Here is a 19,384-nt window from a genome sequence, read left to right on the forward strand (position 1 = left end):
AAGGGGTGCCTGGCTGGCTCAGTTGGAAGAGCATGCAATTCTTAATCTTGGGCCCATGAGTTTGACCCCCACATTGTATATATAGCTTAATAAAAAAGTAAATTAAAATATTTTTAAAAAGGGATCCCTGGGTGGCTCAGCGGTTTGGCACCTGCCTTCAGCCTAGGGTGTGATCCTGGAGACCTGGGATCCAGTCCCACGTCGGGCTCCCTGTATGGAGCCTGCTTCTGCCTATGTCTCTGCCTCTCTCTGTCTCTCATGAATAAATAAATAAAATCTTTAAAATATATATATTTAAAAAAAAGAAAAAACAACGAAGACGAGAAGCATCCAATAACCCTCCTGCTAAAAAATTAAGTTTCAGAATTATTAATTGATCAATAAGTAATTCTATTATTCAGCTTAAACAAAGACGTATTACTCTACAAAAACACCCCCATCCCACTTGTGGGTTCAGACAAAACTTCTGACTCAACTAGTGAAAAATAGCTCTGGTATAGGTTATCTGGCATATTTGTTCACAGATACTACTATTTTTCTGTAGTAACTTCTACCTAATTTCTGATTTCAAGGACTAACCACAAAGTAAAGTGAGATTCTTGCCTTCACAAAGCCTACAGATTGGGGATTGGCTACGCTTTTAAAATATTCTACATGAGGGACACTTGGGCGGCTCATTTGGTTAAGCATGTGATTCTTGACCTCAGCTCAGGTCTTAATCTCAGGGTTGTGAGTTGGAACCCCATGTTGGGCTCCACGGTGGGCATGGAGCCTACTTAAAAAAAAAAAATCAAATATTCTGCCTGAAACAGTTGCCAAAATTTTTCGTGCTGTAGGAGTGTGGAGCTAGGACAATATAAATTGCAAATCTATACAGGTTCAAAATATTTTCTCCTACAACACAACTTTCTAACAGCCACAAATGCTGTGATCTAGCCAGAAGTCAGATTTCTCTAAAATTAGCAGCTAATTTTTGTGGCTGTGTAACAGATACAGGTGGTTGCCTAACCAACCTATTTACCACCTTCATCTTGCTAACAGCTCCATAGATTGATTTAGGTATCACCATATTCTAGCCATGTGCTTCAGGAAAGTGAACCAAGCTCCAGGCACAGGTGATCTATCTTGATTAGCCCAAACTAATCATGGAAATTCCCTTCCCTCTGTAATGATTAGTCTTGAAAGGGCCATGATCCAATTGTAGCTATTGAGACAGGGGCAAGTTTGCTGAAGATGCTTCCAGAAAAGGTTATTAGTTATTATTATTATTATTTAAGATTTATTGGAGAGAGAGAGAGAGAGAGAGAGAGAGAGAGAGAGAGAGCTTGTGCTGGAGTGCAGAGTGGGGGGAGGGACAGACAGATGGAGAAAGAGAATCTCAAGCAGACACCCTGCTGAGAGTGGAGCCCCGATGCAGGGCTCCATCTCACAACTCTGAGATCATGACCCTGAAGTAATGACTTGAGCCAAAATCAAGAGTTGGATGCTTAATTGACTGAGCCATCTAGGCACCCTGGGTTTTAGTTTTTAAAAAAGATCCATCAAAAGGGGATCCCTGGGTGGTTCAGCAGTTTAGCACCTGCCTTTGGCCCACGGCGTGATCGTGGAGTCCTAGGATTGAGACCCACGTTGGGCTCCCTGCATGGAGCCTGCTTCTCCCTCTGCCTGTGTCTCTGTCTCTCTGTGTGTATGTGTCTTTCATGAATAAATAAATAAATAAGATCCATCAAGAGAGAGAGAGAGAGAGAGAGGAGAAAGGTGGGAGAGCTTTTTTTCTTCCTCCTAATGTTGGAGCATGAGGATGTGACACTCAGATTGCTATAGCCATCTTGAAACCTTGAGGGACCATCCATGATATGCCAAGGATGGCTGAGCAAGAAGGATGGTAGGACTCTAGGTCCTTGATGGATCACTGAATTGCTAAATTGGCCAACTCTAGGCCTTCCTTACTTCAGAATGTCTCATGTCTTGTTTTTGTTTAATCTATTTTGACAATGGCTTTATGTTATCGGAATACAAAAAAATCTTAACTGACAGAAGCTGAATTAAATAGTGTAAAAATCTGAAGAATGTTCTGGAAATCATATGTCAACTTTAATCATTTTAGTGAATTACCAGATTTCTCAAGCAGACATAATCCTAATGAGTTGGTCTTAAATCATACTTTGACTATTAGATTTTGATATTTATGTTTTTGACATAATTTGTTTGAATGTGCAGGCTCACTTTTTGGTGTATTTTTACTGAACTCAAGTTAGACTACATCTTTATTGTTATTCATTTCCAGGTCACATCTTTTGCTATGGCTGTTCATTGTCATTAGTGTAGAACTTTCGTAGTCCAGTATATTTAAGAACTTTTTTCAGCTTTATAATTAGCTCATCCATAATTCTATATCTGAATTATGCCACGAGTTGGTTGGCAATTCTAACTATCACTTATTTTGTTTTTTTAATATTAGCTAGCATTTATTGAGCTAATATTACTGTGTGGTAGGCACTGTGCTAAGTGCTTTAATTTTTTTAAACTATCATTTTTTTTTAATAGAATAATTCTAAGAAAGGCCCATAGTGAATATCATCCTCAATGGGGAAAAACAGAGAGCTTTTTCTCTAAGGTCAGGAACATGTCAGGGATATCCACTCTCACTACTGTTGTTCAACATAGTACTGAAAATCCCAGGCTCAGCAATCAGACAACAAAAAAGAAATAAAAGGCGTCCAAACTGGCAAGGAAGAAGTCAAACTTTCACTCTTCATAGATGACATGATACTCTATGTAGAAAACTCAAAGACTCCACCAAAATATTGCTAGAACTGATATAGGCATTCAGCAAAGTCACAGATTATAAAATCAATGCACAGAAGTCTATTGTATTTCTATATACTAACAATGAAGCAGTAGAAAGAGAAATCAAGGAATCAGTCCCATTTACAATTGAACCAAAAACCATAAGATACCTATGAATAAACCTAAACAAATAGATAAAAAATATGTAGTCTGAAAACTTTAGAATACTTATGAAAGGAATTCAGGAAGACACAAAGAAATGGAAAACATTCCACACACACAGATTGGAAGAATAAATATTGTTAAAATGTCTATGGTACCCACATTTAACGCAATCCCTATCAAACTACTACCAGCAGTTTTCAAAGAGCTGGAAAAAACAATCCTAGAATTTATATGGAATCAAAAAAGACCTCCAAATAGTCAAAGGAATGTTGAAGAAGAAAACCAAAGCAGGAGACGTCACAATTCTGGACTTCAAGCTGTATTACAAAGCTGTAATCATCAAGACAGTATGGTACTGGCACAAAAACAGACACATAGATCAGTGGAACAGAATAGAAAACCCAGAAATGGACCCTTACCCTACGGTCAACTAATCTTGGACAAAGCAGGAAGAATATCCATTGGAAAAAGACAATCTCTTCAAAAAGTGGTGTTGGGAAAATTGGAAAGCCACGTGGAGAAGAATGAAAACTGGACCATTTTCTTATACCATACACAAAAATTCATTCAAAATGGATGAAAGACCTAATTATGAGGCAGGAATCCATCAAAATCCTAGAGAACATAGGCAGCAACCTCTTCAGCCTCAGCCACAGCAACGTCTTGCTAAATACATCTCTAAAGCCAAGAGAAACAAAAGCAAAAATGAACTATTGGAACTTCATCAAGATAGAAAGCTTTTTACAGACTGGGTGAGAAATAATGGAAAACTGGAAGAAGGAAAAAACAATAGGGGTGCCTGAGTAGCTCAGTTGGTTGTGTCTGCCTTTGGCTCAGGTCATGATCCCAGAGTCCTGGGATTGAGCCCTGGTATCATCGGACCCCCTGCTCAGTGGGGAGCCTGCTTCTCCCTCTCCCTCTGCTCCTGTCCCCCACCACACTCTGTGTGCTTTCTTCTTGAATTAATAACGTCTTTTTAAAAAAGTCACTAGAGATGTACGAATGGGGGACTCAAACAAGACATAATATGGAGGTAGAATGTATAAGGCCTGAGTGCTTGAACGGGGATGAAAAAGGAAGAGCCAAAATAATTCCTTGGTTTCTGTTTTTGACAACTGTGTAAACTTATGATAAAATATTAAAAATAGGGCAGCCTGGGTGGCTCAGCGGTTTAACACCACCTTCGGCCAAGGGCGTGATCCTGAAGACCCAGGATCGAGTCCCTCCTTGGGTTCCCAGCATGGGACCTGCTTCTCCCTCTGCCTATGTCTCTGCCTCTCTCTCTCTCTCTCTCATATGAATAAATAAAATCTTTTAAAAATAAGAAAGAGTGGTTAAGATACATAAAAGAGAGCTATAGAATTCACTTAGATATGAATACCTTAGGAGAGAAAAAGTTTGAGACAGAAGATTATGAATACAGTTGTAGGTACATTGAGTTTGTGGCTCTTGAAGAATTCAAATGGAGAAACTCAATAAGTAGTTGGTTATGTATATTCAGAGCTCTGGTGACACATCTAATATGGAAGTATAGATTTAGAATATGGAAGCACATAAGTGAGAGCTGCAGTTCTGGGAGTGATTAACACCATCAAGTGTTAGCCAAAAGAAGTTGAGGGGATGGTCAACAACAGAATCATTGGAAAGGCAAACTTAAGGGATTGGCAGAGAAAGATAAGCTCATAAAAGAGACATAGTGTCTCGGAGAGATGGGAGGAAAACCTATTTGGCATGTCATCACAGAAACCAAGGGGAGAAAGAAGTGAGTAGTCAGGTGGATTATCAAATGCAGAATATGAAAGTCAAATTACCTATGAGCTGAAGCATCCAGTAGACTGAGCAAACTTTCACTTTCTTTTTTTTTCTTTTTTAAGATTTTATTTATTTATTCATGAGAGACACACACAGAGAGAGGCAGAGACACAGGCAGAGGTAGAAGCTGGCTCCATGTAGAGAGCCTGATGCGAGACTTGATCCCAGGACTCCGGGATCACGATCCGAGCTGAAGGCAGACACTCAACCAGTGAGCCACCTCAGCGTCCCTAAACTTTCACTTTCATAAGTACAGTTTCAGGAAAATGGTAGGTTAAAGAGTAAATGCACGACAGACTTCTTAATAAGAGAACAGTAAATTCATATGTGATGCCATTTTTTTATTACTAACACATAGCAATCATAGAGTTGCTTTTAAGCAGAAAAGGAAAATAACAATATGGACAAATAAATATGAAAATATTTAGATGAATAAAAATAAAATTCAGGAGAATGGGCATATTGGCTAATATTTGTAAATGATATAATCATCTACCCAAACAACCCCATTAGAATCAGTAGACAAACTATTAGAACCAATAAAAGAGTTCACAAGTTTACAGGATACAATCTTATAGAATATTGTTCTGGTGGTTCCTGCAATCAAACTATCCCAAAATGTAGCAGCTTAACAATCATGTTATTAGACTTTACTATTTATAGCACAGAGCTCAGCTGGGCAATTCTTGAGCTCCTCATGACATTGACTAGGATCAGTTTTTGGCTTTCAGGCTTCAAGATGCCTTAACTCTCACTCTTGATGATTTAGTGAAGATGGTTGGAAGGCTGGGCTCAGCTGGGCCCCTCTCCCTCTCTTTGTAGTATCAGGGCTTCTTTATAGGGTATTTCCATCAGGTAGTTGGACTTCAGGGCTCCAGTAAGGAGTATTGCACAAGACAGGAGGTGAACGCTGCCTGGGCCTAGGAACCTGTGCAATATTACTTTTGCCATATCTTTTGGTCAAAGCAATTACAGAGTGTCTATATTTGAAAGGAAGGGGTATAGATTTCCACCTTTTGGTGAGAGAGTATCAAAGAATTTGTGGCCATCTTTAACCCTCCACAGAAGTTGACAGAAAGGGAGAATATACATGTAATCTCTAAAATTTGTAAGAGATGAATAGCATTGGTAGCTGGAATATACAAAGAACCCCTGCAAACCGAAAATGACAGCTGCTCCAATGGAAAAAAAAAACATGAACAATGACTGTACATATGAAATTTATAGAAGTGGGAACCAAAAAGCCAATATGCATACAAATAAATGCTGAAAATCACTGGTAGTCAGTGAAATGAAAATCAAAGTATAAACAAGCTATAATTTTACAATAGGCTTTCTCCATATTGTATTAGTGATATTTTGGACCAGATAATTCTTTGTTGTGGGGGCTATTTTGTGCATTGTAGGATGTTGAACAGGACCCTTGGTCCTTACCCACCAGATGTAGTAGACATACAAGGTTGTAAGAATCAAAAATGTCTCTAGACATTGCCAATTGTCTCCTGAAGGACAAAATTGCTTCTGGTTGAGAGCCACTGCTTTACACACCTATCAGCTTGGCAAAAATTAGAAAGTTGGTTAATGCTAAGTATTGGCAGAGATATGGCAACATAGGAACCTTAGCCACTGCTGGTGTGTGTAGACAGCACAGCCATTCTTGAGAACAACAGCCAAATTAAATACACAATTACTTCATCACCCAGCAATTCAGAGCTATATATGAGGATGTTCTCTGCAGCTTTGTTTGGCAGAGGGGAGTTAGAGACAATTTACAAAGTAGTAGCAGAACACTCCAACTAACAGCAAAGGGGTATACCTTTTTCTTAGTGCAAAAGGAATATTCTGCAAGAAAAATCATAGATTAGGCCACACATATGTCTTAATAAATTTTACTTTGAAGATCTATTTATTTATTTACAGAGAGAGAGTGAGAGCATAAGTGGGAGGGGCAGAGGGAAAGGGAGACAGAATCTCAAACACACTCTTCACTGAGTACAGAACCCTACGTGAGGCTTGACCTCACAACTCGGAGGTCACGACCTGAGCCAAAACCAAGAATCAAATGCTTAACCAACTGTGCCACCCAGATGCCCTAAGTCTTAATAAATTTTAAAAGATTGAAATCATATCAAGTATTTTTTCTGATCGTAATGTAATAAACCAGAAATTAATAACAGAAGGAAAAATGGAAAATTCACAAATTGAACAACACATTCTTTTTTTTTTTTTTTAAGATTTTATCTATTTATTCAAGAGACACAGAGAGAGAGGCAGAGACATAGGCAGGGAGAGAAGCAGGCTCCTTGTGGGGAGCCTGATGTGGGACTCAATCCCAGACCCCGGGATCACAACCTGAGCCAAAGGCAGATGCTCAACTACTAAGCCATCCAGATTTTTTTTTTTTTTTTAAAGATTATTCATTTAGGGGAAGCCTGGGTGACTCAGTGGTTTAAGAGCCTGCCTTCGGCCCAGGGCATGATCCTAGAGTCCTGGGATCGAGTCCCATGTCAGGCTCCCTGCATGGAGCCTGCTTCTCCCTCTGCCTGTGTCTCTGCCTCTCTCTCTCTCTCTCTCTCTCTCTCAAATAAATAAATAAAATCTTAAAAAAAAACTGTTCATTTACTTATCTGGAAGATATATATATATATATCTAGAGAGAGAGAGAGAGAAAGCACATGCATGTGCACTCACTGGAGAGCACCCATGAGCAGGAGAGGAGCAGAGGGAGAAGCAGAGAAGCAGACTCCCCGTTGAGCAGGGGGCCGGATGTGGGGCTCCATCTCTGGACCCTGGAATCATGATTTGAGCCCAACGCAGACATTTAACCAAATGAGCCACCCAGGCGCCCTCAACACATTCTTTTTTTTTTTTTTTTTTTTTTATGATAGTCACAGAGAGAGAGAGAGAGGCCGAGACACAGGCAGAGGGAGAAGCAGGCTCCATGCACCGGGAGCCCAATGTGGGACTCGATCCCGGGTCTCCAGGATCGTGCCCTGGGCCAAAGGCAGGCGCCAAACCGCTGCGCCACCCAGGGATCCCCCTCAACACATTCTTAAACAATCATTGGATTAAGAATAAATTATAAAAGAAACTTTAAAATACCTTGAGATAAATGGAAAAGAAAAAACAACATATCAAAACTCAAGGAACGCAATGAAAGTGGTACTAAAAGGGACATTTACAGCTGTAAACACATACATTGAGAAAGAAAAATGAGGGCGCCTATGTTTTCCAATTTGCTGGCATACAATTGTTCATAGTATTCTCATAATCCTTTTTATTTCTTTAAAATCTGTAGCAATGTCTGTACTTTTTTCTGATTTTAGTAATTTGATTTTTCTGTTTTCTGTTTTCTTAGCCAGTCTAGCTAAAGGTTTGTCAATTTTGTTGATATTTTCACCAGAATCAACTTTTGGTTTCATTGATTTTCTGTATTGTTCTTCTATTATCTATTTTATTTATCTCTGCTCTGATCTTTTTTATTTCCTTCTTCCTGCTAGCTTTGGGTGAAGTTTGCTCTTTTTTTCTGGTTCCTTACAAAATAAATTTAGACTATTGATATGAGATTATTTTTCTTTTAAAGATTTTATTTATTTATCTATTTATTTGAGAGAGAAAGAGCATGATACATTTCTAGAAACACATTATCTACTAAAATGGAATCATGAAGAAGTAGAAAATATGAATAGTCCTGTAGCTAACAAGGAGATAGAATCAGTAGTAACATCCCAACAAAGAAAAGCCCTGGGTCAGAATTCTGCCAAACATTTAAATAATTAAATCCAATCCTTGTCAGATTCTTCCAAAAAATTGAAGAGGAGGAAGCATTTCTTTCTTTTAAGTTTTACTTTTTAATTTTTTTTTTTTTTTTTTTTTTTTAGTAATCTCTGTACCCTACGTGGAGCTCAAACTCACAACCCCAAGATCAAGAGTCACATGTTCTTTTGACTGAGCCAGGTGCCCCAGGAGTAAACATTTCTTAACTCATTCCTTTTTTTTTTCTTATTTTTTAAAATTTAAATTCAATTAGGGGTGCTCCTGGGTAGCTCAGTTGGTTAAGTGCCTGCGTCTCTCTGGTCATGATCCCAGGGTCCTGGGATTGAGACCCACATTGTGCTCCCTGCTCAGCACGCAGGGAGCCTGCTTCTTCTTCTCCCTCTGCCTGCTGCCTCTCTTCGTGTCACATAAATAAGTAAAATCTTTAAAAAATTAAAAAATTCAAAAAAAATGAAAAAATTCAATTAATTGACATATAATGTATTCTTAGTTTCAGAGGTAGAGGTCAATGATTCATCAGTCTTTATAATACCAAATGCTCATCATATCGTGTGCCCTCCTAATGTCCATCACCCAGTTGTTGTTCTTTTTTAATATTTTATTTACTTGTTTGACAGGGAGAGAGCCAGAGAGTACAAGCAAGGGGGAGTGGCAGAGGGAGAGGGAGAAGCAGACTCCCTGCTGAGCAGGGAGCCAGATGGGCCTCCATCCCAAGACCCTGGGACCATGACCTGAGTTGAAGGCAGATATTTCCCCAACTGAGCCACCCAGGCACCCCATCACCCAGTTTTTAACTCATTCTATGATGCCAGTATTCCCCCAATACTGAAACCAGACAAAGACATTGCAAGAAAAGAAAACTATAGACCAATGCTCCTTATGAATATTGATGCAAAAATCAATAAAATACTAGAAAACCGAATTTAGCAGCATATTAAGAGGATACCTTGCAACCAAATGAGATTTATTCCTGAAATGCAAAGTTGATTAAACATATAAAAATCAATGTATTACATCACATTAACAGAATGAAGAGGGAAAAATGCTAATCTCAAATGATGCAGAAAGAATATTAGAATTCAATATCTATTCATAATAAAAACACTCAATTAGGAATAGCAGGAAATTGGGATCTCTGGGTGGCGCAGCGGTTTGGTGCCTGCCTTTGGCCCAGGGCGCGATCCTGGAGACCCGGGATCGAATCCCACGTCGGGCTCCCGGTGCATGGAGCCTGCTTCTCCCTCTGCCTGTGTCTCTGCCTCTCTCTCTCTCTGTGTGACTATCATAAATAAATAAAAATTAAATAAATAAATAAATTTTAAAAAGGAATAGCAGGAAATTACCTCAACAAAATAAAGACCATATATGAAAAACTCACAGCTAACATCATACCCAGTGGTGAAAATTGAAAGGTTTTCCTTTAAGATCAGGAACAAAACAAGAATTTTCACTTTCACCACTTTTATTCAATAGAAGTGGCAGCTTCTGCCACTATTATTGGCAGCTCTAGCCAGAGTAATTAGGTAAGAAAAAGAAAAGCTTCCAAATTGGAAATGAAGGGATTAAATTATCTGTTTATAGATGACATGATCTTACATGTAGTAAGCCTAAAGATTTCACCAAAAAACTCTCTAGAGCTAATAAACAAATACACCAAAGTTGCAGGATACAAAGCCAACATACAAAAGTCATCTACATTTCTATATGCTAACAATGAATAATCCCCAAAGGAAATTAAGAAAACAAATCGAAGGGTGCCTGAGTGGCTCAGTGGTTGAGCGTCTGCCTTTGGCTCAGATCGTGATCCTGGGTCCTGTGATCGAGTCCTGCACTGGACTCCCCACAGGGAGTCTGCTTCTCCCTCTGTCTACTTCTCTGCCTCTCTCTGTGTGTCACTCATGAATAAATAAATAAAATAAAGTCTTAAAAAAAAGAAAACAAATCTATTTATAACAGCATCAAAAATACTATGAATAAACTTAACTAAGGAGGCAAAAGGCTTATATACTGAAAACAAAAAATGGCTGAAATAAATTAAAGACAAATAAATGGAAAGACATCACATGTTCATGGACTAGAATTCTTAATATTGTCAAGATATCAACCTAGCTAAAGCAATCTATAGATTTATTTGAATCCCTATTAAAAGTTTTAACACCTCTTTTCCATAAATAGAAAAATTTACCCTAAAATTCATATGAAATCTCAAGGGACCCTGAATAGCCAAAATAATATCTAAAAAGAACAGGGCAGCCCCAGTGGCGCAGCGGTTTAGCGCCGCCTGCAGCCCAGGGCGTGATCCTGGAGACTCTGGATTGAGTCCCACATCAGGCTCTCTGCATGGAGCCTGCTTCTCCCTCTGCCTCTCATTCTCTCTCTGTGTCTCTATAAATAAATAAACGAAATATTTAAAAAAAATAAAAATAAGAACATATTTGGAAGACTCATATTTCCTAATTTCAAAACTTATTTCAAACTACAGTAATAAAAAACAGTGGGGTGTTAGCACAAAAACAGATATATAGACCAGTGGAATAGAATACAGAGGCCAGAAATAAACCATTATGCATATGGTTAAATGTTTTTTTTTTGACAAAGATACCAAGTCCATTTAATGGAGGAAAGTACAGTCTTTTCAACAAATGATGCTGAAAAAACTGGACATTCCACATGCAAAAGAATGAAGCTGGACCCTTACCTTATACCATCTAAAGAGTTAATTCAAAAAGGATCAAAGATTTAATCATTTTTTTCTTTTTTCAAAGACTTAGTTATAAGGTGAAAATGGTAGAATCTTAGAAGAAAACCTATGGGAAAATATCCATAATGTTGACTTTGGCAAGAATTTCTTGGATATGACACCAAAAGTTCAGGCAACAAAAGAAAAAATAGATAAACAGAACTTCATCAAAATTGAAAACTTCTGTGCATCAAAGGGCATTGCTAAAGGAGTGAAAGAAAGTACAATCCACAGAATGGGAGAAAATATTTGTGAATCCTGTATCTGACTAGAAATCAATATCCAGAATATATAAAGAACTCCTACAACAAAAGGGCAAACAACTTTATTCAAGAATGGGCAAAGGAGTTGAATAAACTTCCCTCCAAAGATATACAAATAGCTAAACAGCACATGAAAAGATGCTCAAGATCACTAGCCATTAGGGAAGTGTCAATCTAAACCACAACAGATACCATTCTATACCCACTAGGATGGTTATTATAAAAACAAAAACTAAAAAACAAAATAAGTGTCAGTAAGGATGTGGAAAAGTTAGAATCCTTGTACATTGCTAGCGAGAATATAAAAAAAAAATGCAGTGGAAAACAGTTGTTGGGCATTTCCAAACTGTTAAATACAGAATGACCATATGATTAACAATTCCACTTCTAGGTATACCTCCAAAATAATTGAAAGTGGGGAGTCAAACAGATACTTGTACACCAATGTTCATAGCAGAATTACTCACAATAGACAAATGGCAAAAACAACCCAAGTATCCATTAACAGATGAATGGAATAGAAAAATGTAGTAAATACATAATGGAATATTATTCAGTCTTAAAAGGAATATATGTGGATGAACCTTGAAAACAAGCTAAACAAAATAAACCAGACACAAAAGGACAAATACGACATGATTCCCCTTATAGGAGGTTTCTAGAATAGGCCAATTCATAGAGACAGAAAGGAGAACAGTGGTTGTCAGGGGCTAGGAGGAGAGGGGAATCAGAAGTCAGTGTTTAATTGGTACAGAGCTTCAGTTTGGGATAATGACGAAGTTCCGGAAACAGTGCTAATAGTCACACAACACTGTGAATATACTTAATGCCACTAAATTGTACATTTAAAAGTAGTTAAAATGGGGAACCTGGCTGGCTCAGTCAGTAAGAGTGTATGACTCTTGATCTTGGGGTTGTAAGCTTGAGCCCCACATTGGGCGACTGACTCTTGATTTTGGCTCAGGTTGTGATCTCAGGGTTATGAGATGGAGCCCCACATTGGGCTCAGTCCACGCTCAGCATGGAGTCTGCTTGTCCCTCTCCCTCTGCTCCTCCCCTCCGCACTCTCTCAAATAAATAAATAAAATCATAAAAATAAATAATTTTTAAAAATCATTAAAATGGTAAGTTTATGCCATATATATATTTTACTACTCCTACTATCTAAAAAATATGCTGGATACACAGGAAATAGGATATATAACAAACTTAAAATAAGTGCCTATAAAATACTCGTATTTCAAGAACATATTTTAATGAATTACTACAATTAGCAAGAGGCAATAATTCAAATCTTAAGTTTTTTTTTTAAAGATTTTATTTATTTATTCATAAGAGACACAGAGAGGGAGAGAGAGGCAGAGACACAGGTGGAGAGAAGCAGGCTCCGTGTAGGGAGTCCGATGCAAGACTCTATCCCGGGTCCCCAGGATCACGCCCCGGGCGGAAGGCGGCGCTAAACCGCTGAGCCACCCGGGCTGCCCCTTAAAATTTTTTAAAAGATTTATTTGTTTATTTTAGAGAGAGAGAAAGAGATGGAACAAATGGGAGGGGCAGAGGGAGAAAGAATCTTGAGCTGACTCCCAGCTGGGTAGGGAGCCCAATGTAGAGCTCAGTCTCATGACCCTGAAATTATGACCTGAGCCGAAATCAAGAGTTGGATGCTTAACCGATGGAGCCACTCAGGCGCCCCTATAACTCAAATTCTTAAGTTGATCTAACAATGCAGTGCGGTTTCTACCAATACCTTAATGGTATCTTTTTGTAAAATTTGGCAAGTTGATCCTAAAATTTATATAGAACTTCAATGGGTTAGAAATAGTTAAGGCATTCTTGAAGAAAAACAATGTGAAAGTATCTCATTTATTTGATATTAAGATTTACAAAATTATCGTAATTACAATAGCAAAGTAATTAAGGCATTGTGGATAAGATAGCATATGTAATGACAGTTAGGCCAATGGCATGTAATAGAGGGCCCAGAAAAAGGCCCAAGTATACACAGATAGTTGATTTACAATAAAAATGGTGTTCAAGAGCAGTGGAGAAAGTATGGTCTTTTCAATAATTATTAATAATTAATGGGAAAACTGGATAGTCATATGGAAAAAAATGAAACTCAGTTATTATCTCACATCCTATACAACATAAATTCCATATCTGTGTTTGTAATATAAAATAATGAACGTTTGGGAGGAAATACATGGGAGACATCTTTCATCCATTACATTATCATAATAAACAGGAGACAAAATAAAAAAGGAAAATATTGATAAGTTCAAATGTGTTAAAATTTAGACTGTTGCCTCCCTGTGCACACTAAGCTCAAACTATTCACGATCCTGTCTCAATCCCTACCAGTTCCCTACTTTGAAAGACCCATCTTTTTTTTTTTAAAGATTTTATTTATTTATTCATGAGAGACAGAGAGAGAGTCAGAGACACAGGCAGAAGGACAAGCAGTCTCCCTGTGGGGTGCCTGATGTGGGACTTGATCCCAGGACTCTGGGATCCGCCTTGAGCGGAAGACAGACACTCAACTGCCCAGCCACCCAGGTGCTCTGAAAGATTTGTCTTAAACCAACAGAGTCCTTACCCCAAATCTCTCAAGATACCCTCCCTGAACATCCCCCTTTTGAATTCTCACAAAGATTGTGTCAAGTTGATGTGCTTCCCTGCTCAGGTTTAATACCTCAGCTTTGTTTGATGAAAGGTTGCCTTGATGGTCTTTGTGGGGGAATAAAAAATTGATGATTTTTATCTTTTTGAGATATATACTGAAATCTTTGGAGATGAAAAGATATAATTTCTGAGATCTGCTCTAAAATTAATTTTATAAATAGAGAAAGTATATAAGGATAGTTAAGATCAATCATAAATTGTTGAAGCTAGGTGCCTGGGTGTCAGTTGGTTAAGTGCCCAACTCTTGGTTTCAGCTCAGGTCATGATCTTGTGGTTGTAGGATGGAGCCCCATTTTGGGCTCTGTGCTCATTGTGGAGTCGCTTCAGATTCTTTCTCGCTCTCACTCATAATCTCTCTCCCCCCCAAATAAATAAAATCTTTTAAAAAATAAATTATTGGGGCACCTGGTTGATTCAGTGGTTGAGTGTCTGCCTTTGGCTCAGGTCATGATCCCAGCGTCCTGGGATCCAGTCCTGCATTGGGCTCCCTGCAGGGAACCTGCTTCTCCCTCTGCCTATGTCTTTGCCTCTCTCTGTGTCTTTCATGAATAAATAAAATCTTTAGAAAAATGAAAAAATGAAAAATAAATTATTGAAGCTGGGTAATGTATATGGGAGTTCATTATACTACTCTGTCTAATTTTGTATGTTTTAAATTCATTATAATAATTTTAAAAAGTCTTTTTCCCCGTTTTGTAGTCTTTAAGAGGGGATATTCATTAAGGTCATGATAAAGTTACAATATCTGATTGTGACCACCCGGCTTATATCCAGGAAGCGCCTCATCAAACATAACCCAAGTCATGCTGGATCTTGACTGACTGGAAGGTAGGGAAGAGCAAAGTAGTTGCACTTTTAAAATAATTCTTTTTAATCCTCTCCTACTACAACTTCGCAACAGAGAACTAAGAGCAGACATAATTAACTTAAATTTGACATTTAAATCTTGATTAAAACAAACAAAAAAGGGGTTAGGGAATATTTACTGTGCTTTATTCAGAGAGTGAAACTGTATTATAGTCAGCTAAATTCTTACTTGTGCTTAGAATGTGTTCCCTCCTACAATTTACTCTGGAAAAATGAAGCTTCTTATTCTTTCTTAGAATCCTGGACCTGTTGGCAGTTACTAGGATTCCACACACAGGCAGAGTAATGCCCAAGTGGAGGTTCTGAGTAGCTAGCCATATAAGTTGACTTTTCTGTGCATTTGTATCGAGGAGGATCCAGCTCAGGCTGATGTCCTGGAAACCAGTGAGGCTCTCTCTTAAATCCTGGGGGAAGAGAAAAGGGAAGGAAAGACAAGTAGAATCAGTCAACAACAAGGAACTGGTCTCGCTCTTATTACTGAGGGAAAATTTCTGAGTTTAGTGAGTCCTACCAAAATTGAGAAAAGAGAAAAATCATTTACTCATTCATGCACTTATTTACTCATTCAATTTACTTTTTTTTTTCAATTTACTTTTATTTGAGTTCCTTCTATGTTCCAGGCACAGAGTTGAGTCCTGAGTATATAAAGATTGAAAAGAACAGTCCACCTACTATGAGTTGAAAGTGGCCTTTTGTTGTTATAGCTCATGTCATACGTTGTTTCAAAATAGTGTCCAAACTGGAAAGAAAAACCAATTAGTTAAAAATATAGGAGTATACACCTAATATTGGGAAATAAAGGACACAATTACATGAATTCTAACATGCTGTCATATTTTAGATTAACTAGAGGTCTATATGTTGTGCATCTACATACTACTAACTTTCATATCCTTTGTAAGTTTGCTTGTTTGTTTGTTTAGGAAACATTTACGGGCAAAATGCAGATAAATGACAAATCTAGGTAGGCAGCCTGAGTCAGAAGACATATACTTATGTAGATGAATAAAGTCTAAAGAGAAGCAAGAGAAAGAGTACTACCCATACTTTGAATACTCTACTATTCAACTTGATAGTATAGTAGGACAGACATTCCAGTTAAAGACTGCTGTCCACCCCCAACCACCTCACTGAGTAGAGAAGCCTGAGAGATCTCGGCATGGAAGTTCTCAGATTTCTACCTCTAAAATGGCCATTGGCATTTCTTTTGCTAATGGAAGGAAACAGAAGAGAAAGTTAGATTACCTGGGAAGGCAATGGTTTGGGCTGCACGATATTCCTTAGGTCATATCTTTCCTGGTTCCAGTTTCCCATCAGGGTATGATTTGAATAGGAATTCTCATTAGTGGTACATCTCCATCCATATTGGAAAAACTTGGACATATCATTCCAATCTGTCCATATTTCAGCATGTCCATCTGCATTAATGAGGCTGCCATAGTGTGGGTTTGCAAGGAAATAGGCGAGGGACTGTCTCTGGGAAAAAGTGAGAACAGAAAGGCAAGTTGTATAAACTAGGGAATAGAGAAGACATTCATCCCTTCTTTACCCTTGGCCAAGTATAACATAAGTACACCTTCCTAAGAATCTAGGCTCTTCTCCCAGTTTAACTGTGGTTCTGTTTCTTTCTCTCCTGGTCCCTGAATCCTTTGAACTATCCTCTCAATCAAAAGTAGCAGATGGCAGACATTAAATGCCACACCCTAAAGAGGCAGGAAAACCTTCAGTATCCCCAATACTATATGGAAAACTAGCTAAATGTTCAAGAAATTTAGAGATGTAAGAGTTTAAGGTCTAAGAATATTGCTATAGTCCGAGAGAATAGGGAAAAGTGAAAGTTGGATAACTACTTAACACAACACAAGTTCAATAAATGATAGTTTTCTTCCTTTTGGACTCAGCTCAAATGCCACTTCTTTCATGACGTCTTCCAAGTTAACTTTTCTGTCCTTTGTCTCACACAGAATGGTATCTTCATATCGTTAGCTTTCTACCATACGTTGAAGTTCTTCAAGTATGTGTTGAATCTCCTACACTGAACTGTGTACATGCCTTGAGGACAGGACCTGTATCTTATTATCATACCTCTCATTCTGCCTGCTATCCCAGTCAATGGTGCTTTGCACATATCAGATGACCAATGTCTGAATTTCAATTTTTTGTAAGGAATCAAAAGCCTAGCCATTTTAATTTTGGGCCAAAAGATGACTGTGGTCCCTTGGCTGGGGGGGTAAGACAATACCTTCACTGATGAACAGTATTTTGATGCTGAGTGGCTTGTATTGTTTGAAGAATTTGTAGATAAGTGATAGCAAATTTTATCCAGCTGTTCCATTTTCTTTAAAGGAAGAGATATCACCAAACCTGGCCGTCCCGTTCTCCAGGCAAAGAAAGAATGTAGGTCACCTGGATCACCATGGCCAGAAGGTCATGATCTGGGAGACACTACCCACCAAGCCACCTTTCCACAGGTAGGGACAAAGCCAATACTGCAGCTTTAAAGGTAACTGCCCTCTTATCCCGTACCTTTGTGAAGAGAGATGCATGCACTGATGTCAACAAATAGCATGATGACCACAGAGTAATTGGTCCCACAAAATCTGACAAGCCTGGTACTCACACTGTAAACCAAAGTGACACTGTCCTTGGAGCTCTAAGGACAGACATCAACATCCACTCAGTTGTCCAAGTCCCAAAGGACTTGGGCTTATCTTTGACTCTGACTTTTCTTTCTACCTCTTACATCCATCCAATTTCTAGGTCTTATTGATTTTTTAATCAGACCACTACCCTCCATCCTCACTGCCAAGTTCCATTTTAGATCACTACCAGCTTTTGTCACCATTATTGCTATAGTCACCTATCTGATCTTGCCATCAGCCTTGGTCTTCTCCAATCCCTTCTCCATAGTAAAGAATGGTGTGAAAATGAAAATCTAATTGTGTCATCTTCTTATTTAAAAGCTGGCCACTGTTTTCCGAATAAGACTCAAGTTGTGAAAATGGCTTAGGGTGTTCTGTATGACCTGGCCCCTGCTTAACTCTTCAATCTCCTCTGTTACCCACTCTCCAACTACATTTCAGCCAAATTCAACTATTCTGTTTCTCCATCATGCTTTTGCATATATTGTTCCTCCTGCCTCTTTAACGATTTTATTTACTCATGAGACACACACACACACACACACACACACACACACACACAGAGGCAGAGACACAGGCAGAGGGAGAAGCAGTCTCCATGCAGGGAGCCTGATATGGGACTTGATCTCGGGACTTGATCCCAGAACTCCAGCATCACGCCCTGGGCCAAAGGCAGACGCTTAACCGCTGACCCACCCAAGCGTCCTTCTTTTCTTTTTAAAAATATCTTATTTATTTACTTGAGAGAGCGAGCTAGGGAGAGAGAGAGCGCGCACAAGCAGGGGGAGCGGCAGGCAGAGGGACAGGGAGACGCAGACTCCTCCTCGAGCAGGGAGCCCGAGGTCCCCTGGATCTCAGATTCCTCAGGATCTCAGGTCTGGGAACATGACCTGAGCTAGAAGGGCAGACGATTAACCGACTGAGCCCCTCTGGTGCTCCCTACTCCTCTTGGGTTTCAGTTCAGGTTCACTTCACTCAGGGAACGTTTCCACTTCATCCCGGATCTTGGTGAGGTTCTAGGTCCTTCTGTGCCCCTATTGCACCCTGAACGACTCCTCGTAGCGCCGCATCCCACTGTACCAGGGCTGCCTCCTTCGCTGTGCGGTCTCCATGAGACTGTAAGCTCCGTGAATTCACAGGCCACATCTTGGTCACCCATGTATTTCGCCGCCCGCACGGAGGCCTGGCACATAACAGGCACTTGGTATTTCCTAAATGAATAAAAGGTAGGAGAGAGAAGCACCTGGAGAAATCTCGAGCAGCAGAGACAAAGGGAAGCAGCCATTTCGGAAGGTTGTTCTAAAGCCCTCTGCGACAGTAACCTACAGGGCACCCCTGGACCTCAGCCCCGCCCCACTCCCTTCACTCAGACCTCGCCTCTCCCTGGGCCCGCACCTGTGTGCTAGTGCCTGCTTGTGATCTCATGCAGGTGTGACGAAGTCCCTCAGGGCAGCGCTCGGGCTAAAAGGAAGTGATCTTGACCCTCCTGAAGGTGCGAGGAAGGGAGGGGACGGGATGGTCGGACTCCCCTTTTGCACTCATAGCTATTTGCCCCCTGCCCTCCCCCGAACTGGCGGCACCCGTCTCTCAGGACGACAGGACGCTGACGATGCATCATCAATCAGCGACCGAGGGAGAGGCCAGTA

The 19,384-nt window shown here is 39.4% G+C and overlaps 1 protein-coding gene across 4 annotated transcripts; it reads right to left on the minus strand.

Moving 5' to 3' along the window:
* Positions 1-13,396: 13,396 nt before the first annotated feature.
* Positions 13,397-19,361, minus strand: CFAP68 (cilia and flagella associated protein 68). 4 transcript variants are annotated; one of them, XM_026006819.2, is made up of 5 exons: positions 19,134-19,315; positions 18,819-18,949; positions 16,342-16,572; positions 15,769-15,835; positions 13,397-15,500 (listed from the first exon to the last, which is right to left on the minus strand). In XM_026006819.2, exons 2-5 carry the CDS (start codon positions 18,882-18,884, stop codon positions 15,319-15,321), a joined length of 546 nt encoding a protein of 181 aa, XP_025862604.2. In that variant the 5' UTR covers positions 18,885-18,949; positions 19,134-19,315; the 3' UTR covers positions 13,397-15,318. The 4 variants fall into 4 exon arrangements, with proteins under 4 accessions (XP_025862604.2, XP_025862606.2, XP_025862605.2 ...); XM_026006821.2 differs by lacking the exon at positions 18,819-18,949 and having other exon boundaries at positions 19,134-19,361; XM_026006820.2 differs by lacking the exon at positions 18,819-18,949 and having other exon boundaries at positions 18,982-19,343.
* Between the last annotated feature and the right edge of the window lie 23 nt (positions 19,362-19,384).

This window comes from Vulpes vulpes, chromosome 12 (genome assembly GCF_048418805.1).
Source record: "Vulpes vulpes isolate BD-2025 chromosome 12, VulVul3, whole genome shotgun sequence".
Taxonomy (NCBI): Eukaryota; Metazoa; Chordata; class Mammalia; order Carnivora; family Canidae; genus Vulpes; species Vulpes vulpes.

Excerpts from the sequence above, each read along its gene's own strand:
- CFAP68 (XM_026006822.2), bottom strand. The coding sequence starts at position 19,023 with ATGGCTGCTTCCCTTTGTCTCTGCTGCTCGAGATTTCTCCAG. Across the intron at positions 16,573-18,981 it reads GCTGCTCGAGATTTCTCCAG|AGACAGTCCCTCGCCTATTT; the intron begins GTGCTTCTCTCT and ends ACTTTTTCCCAG. Across the intron at positions 15,501-16,341 it reads CCAAACCATTGCCTTCCCAG|GATTTAAGAGAGAGCCTCAC; the intron begins GTAATCTAACTT and ends CTCTTCCCCCAG.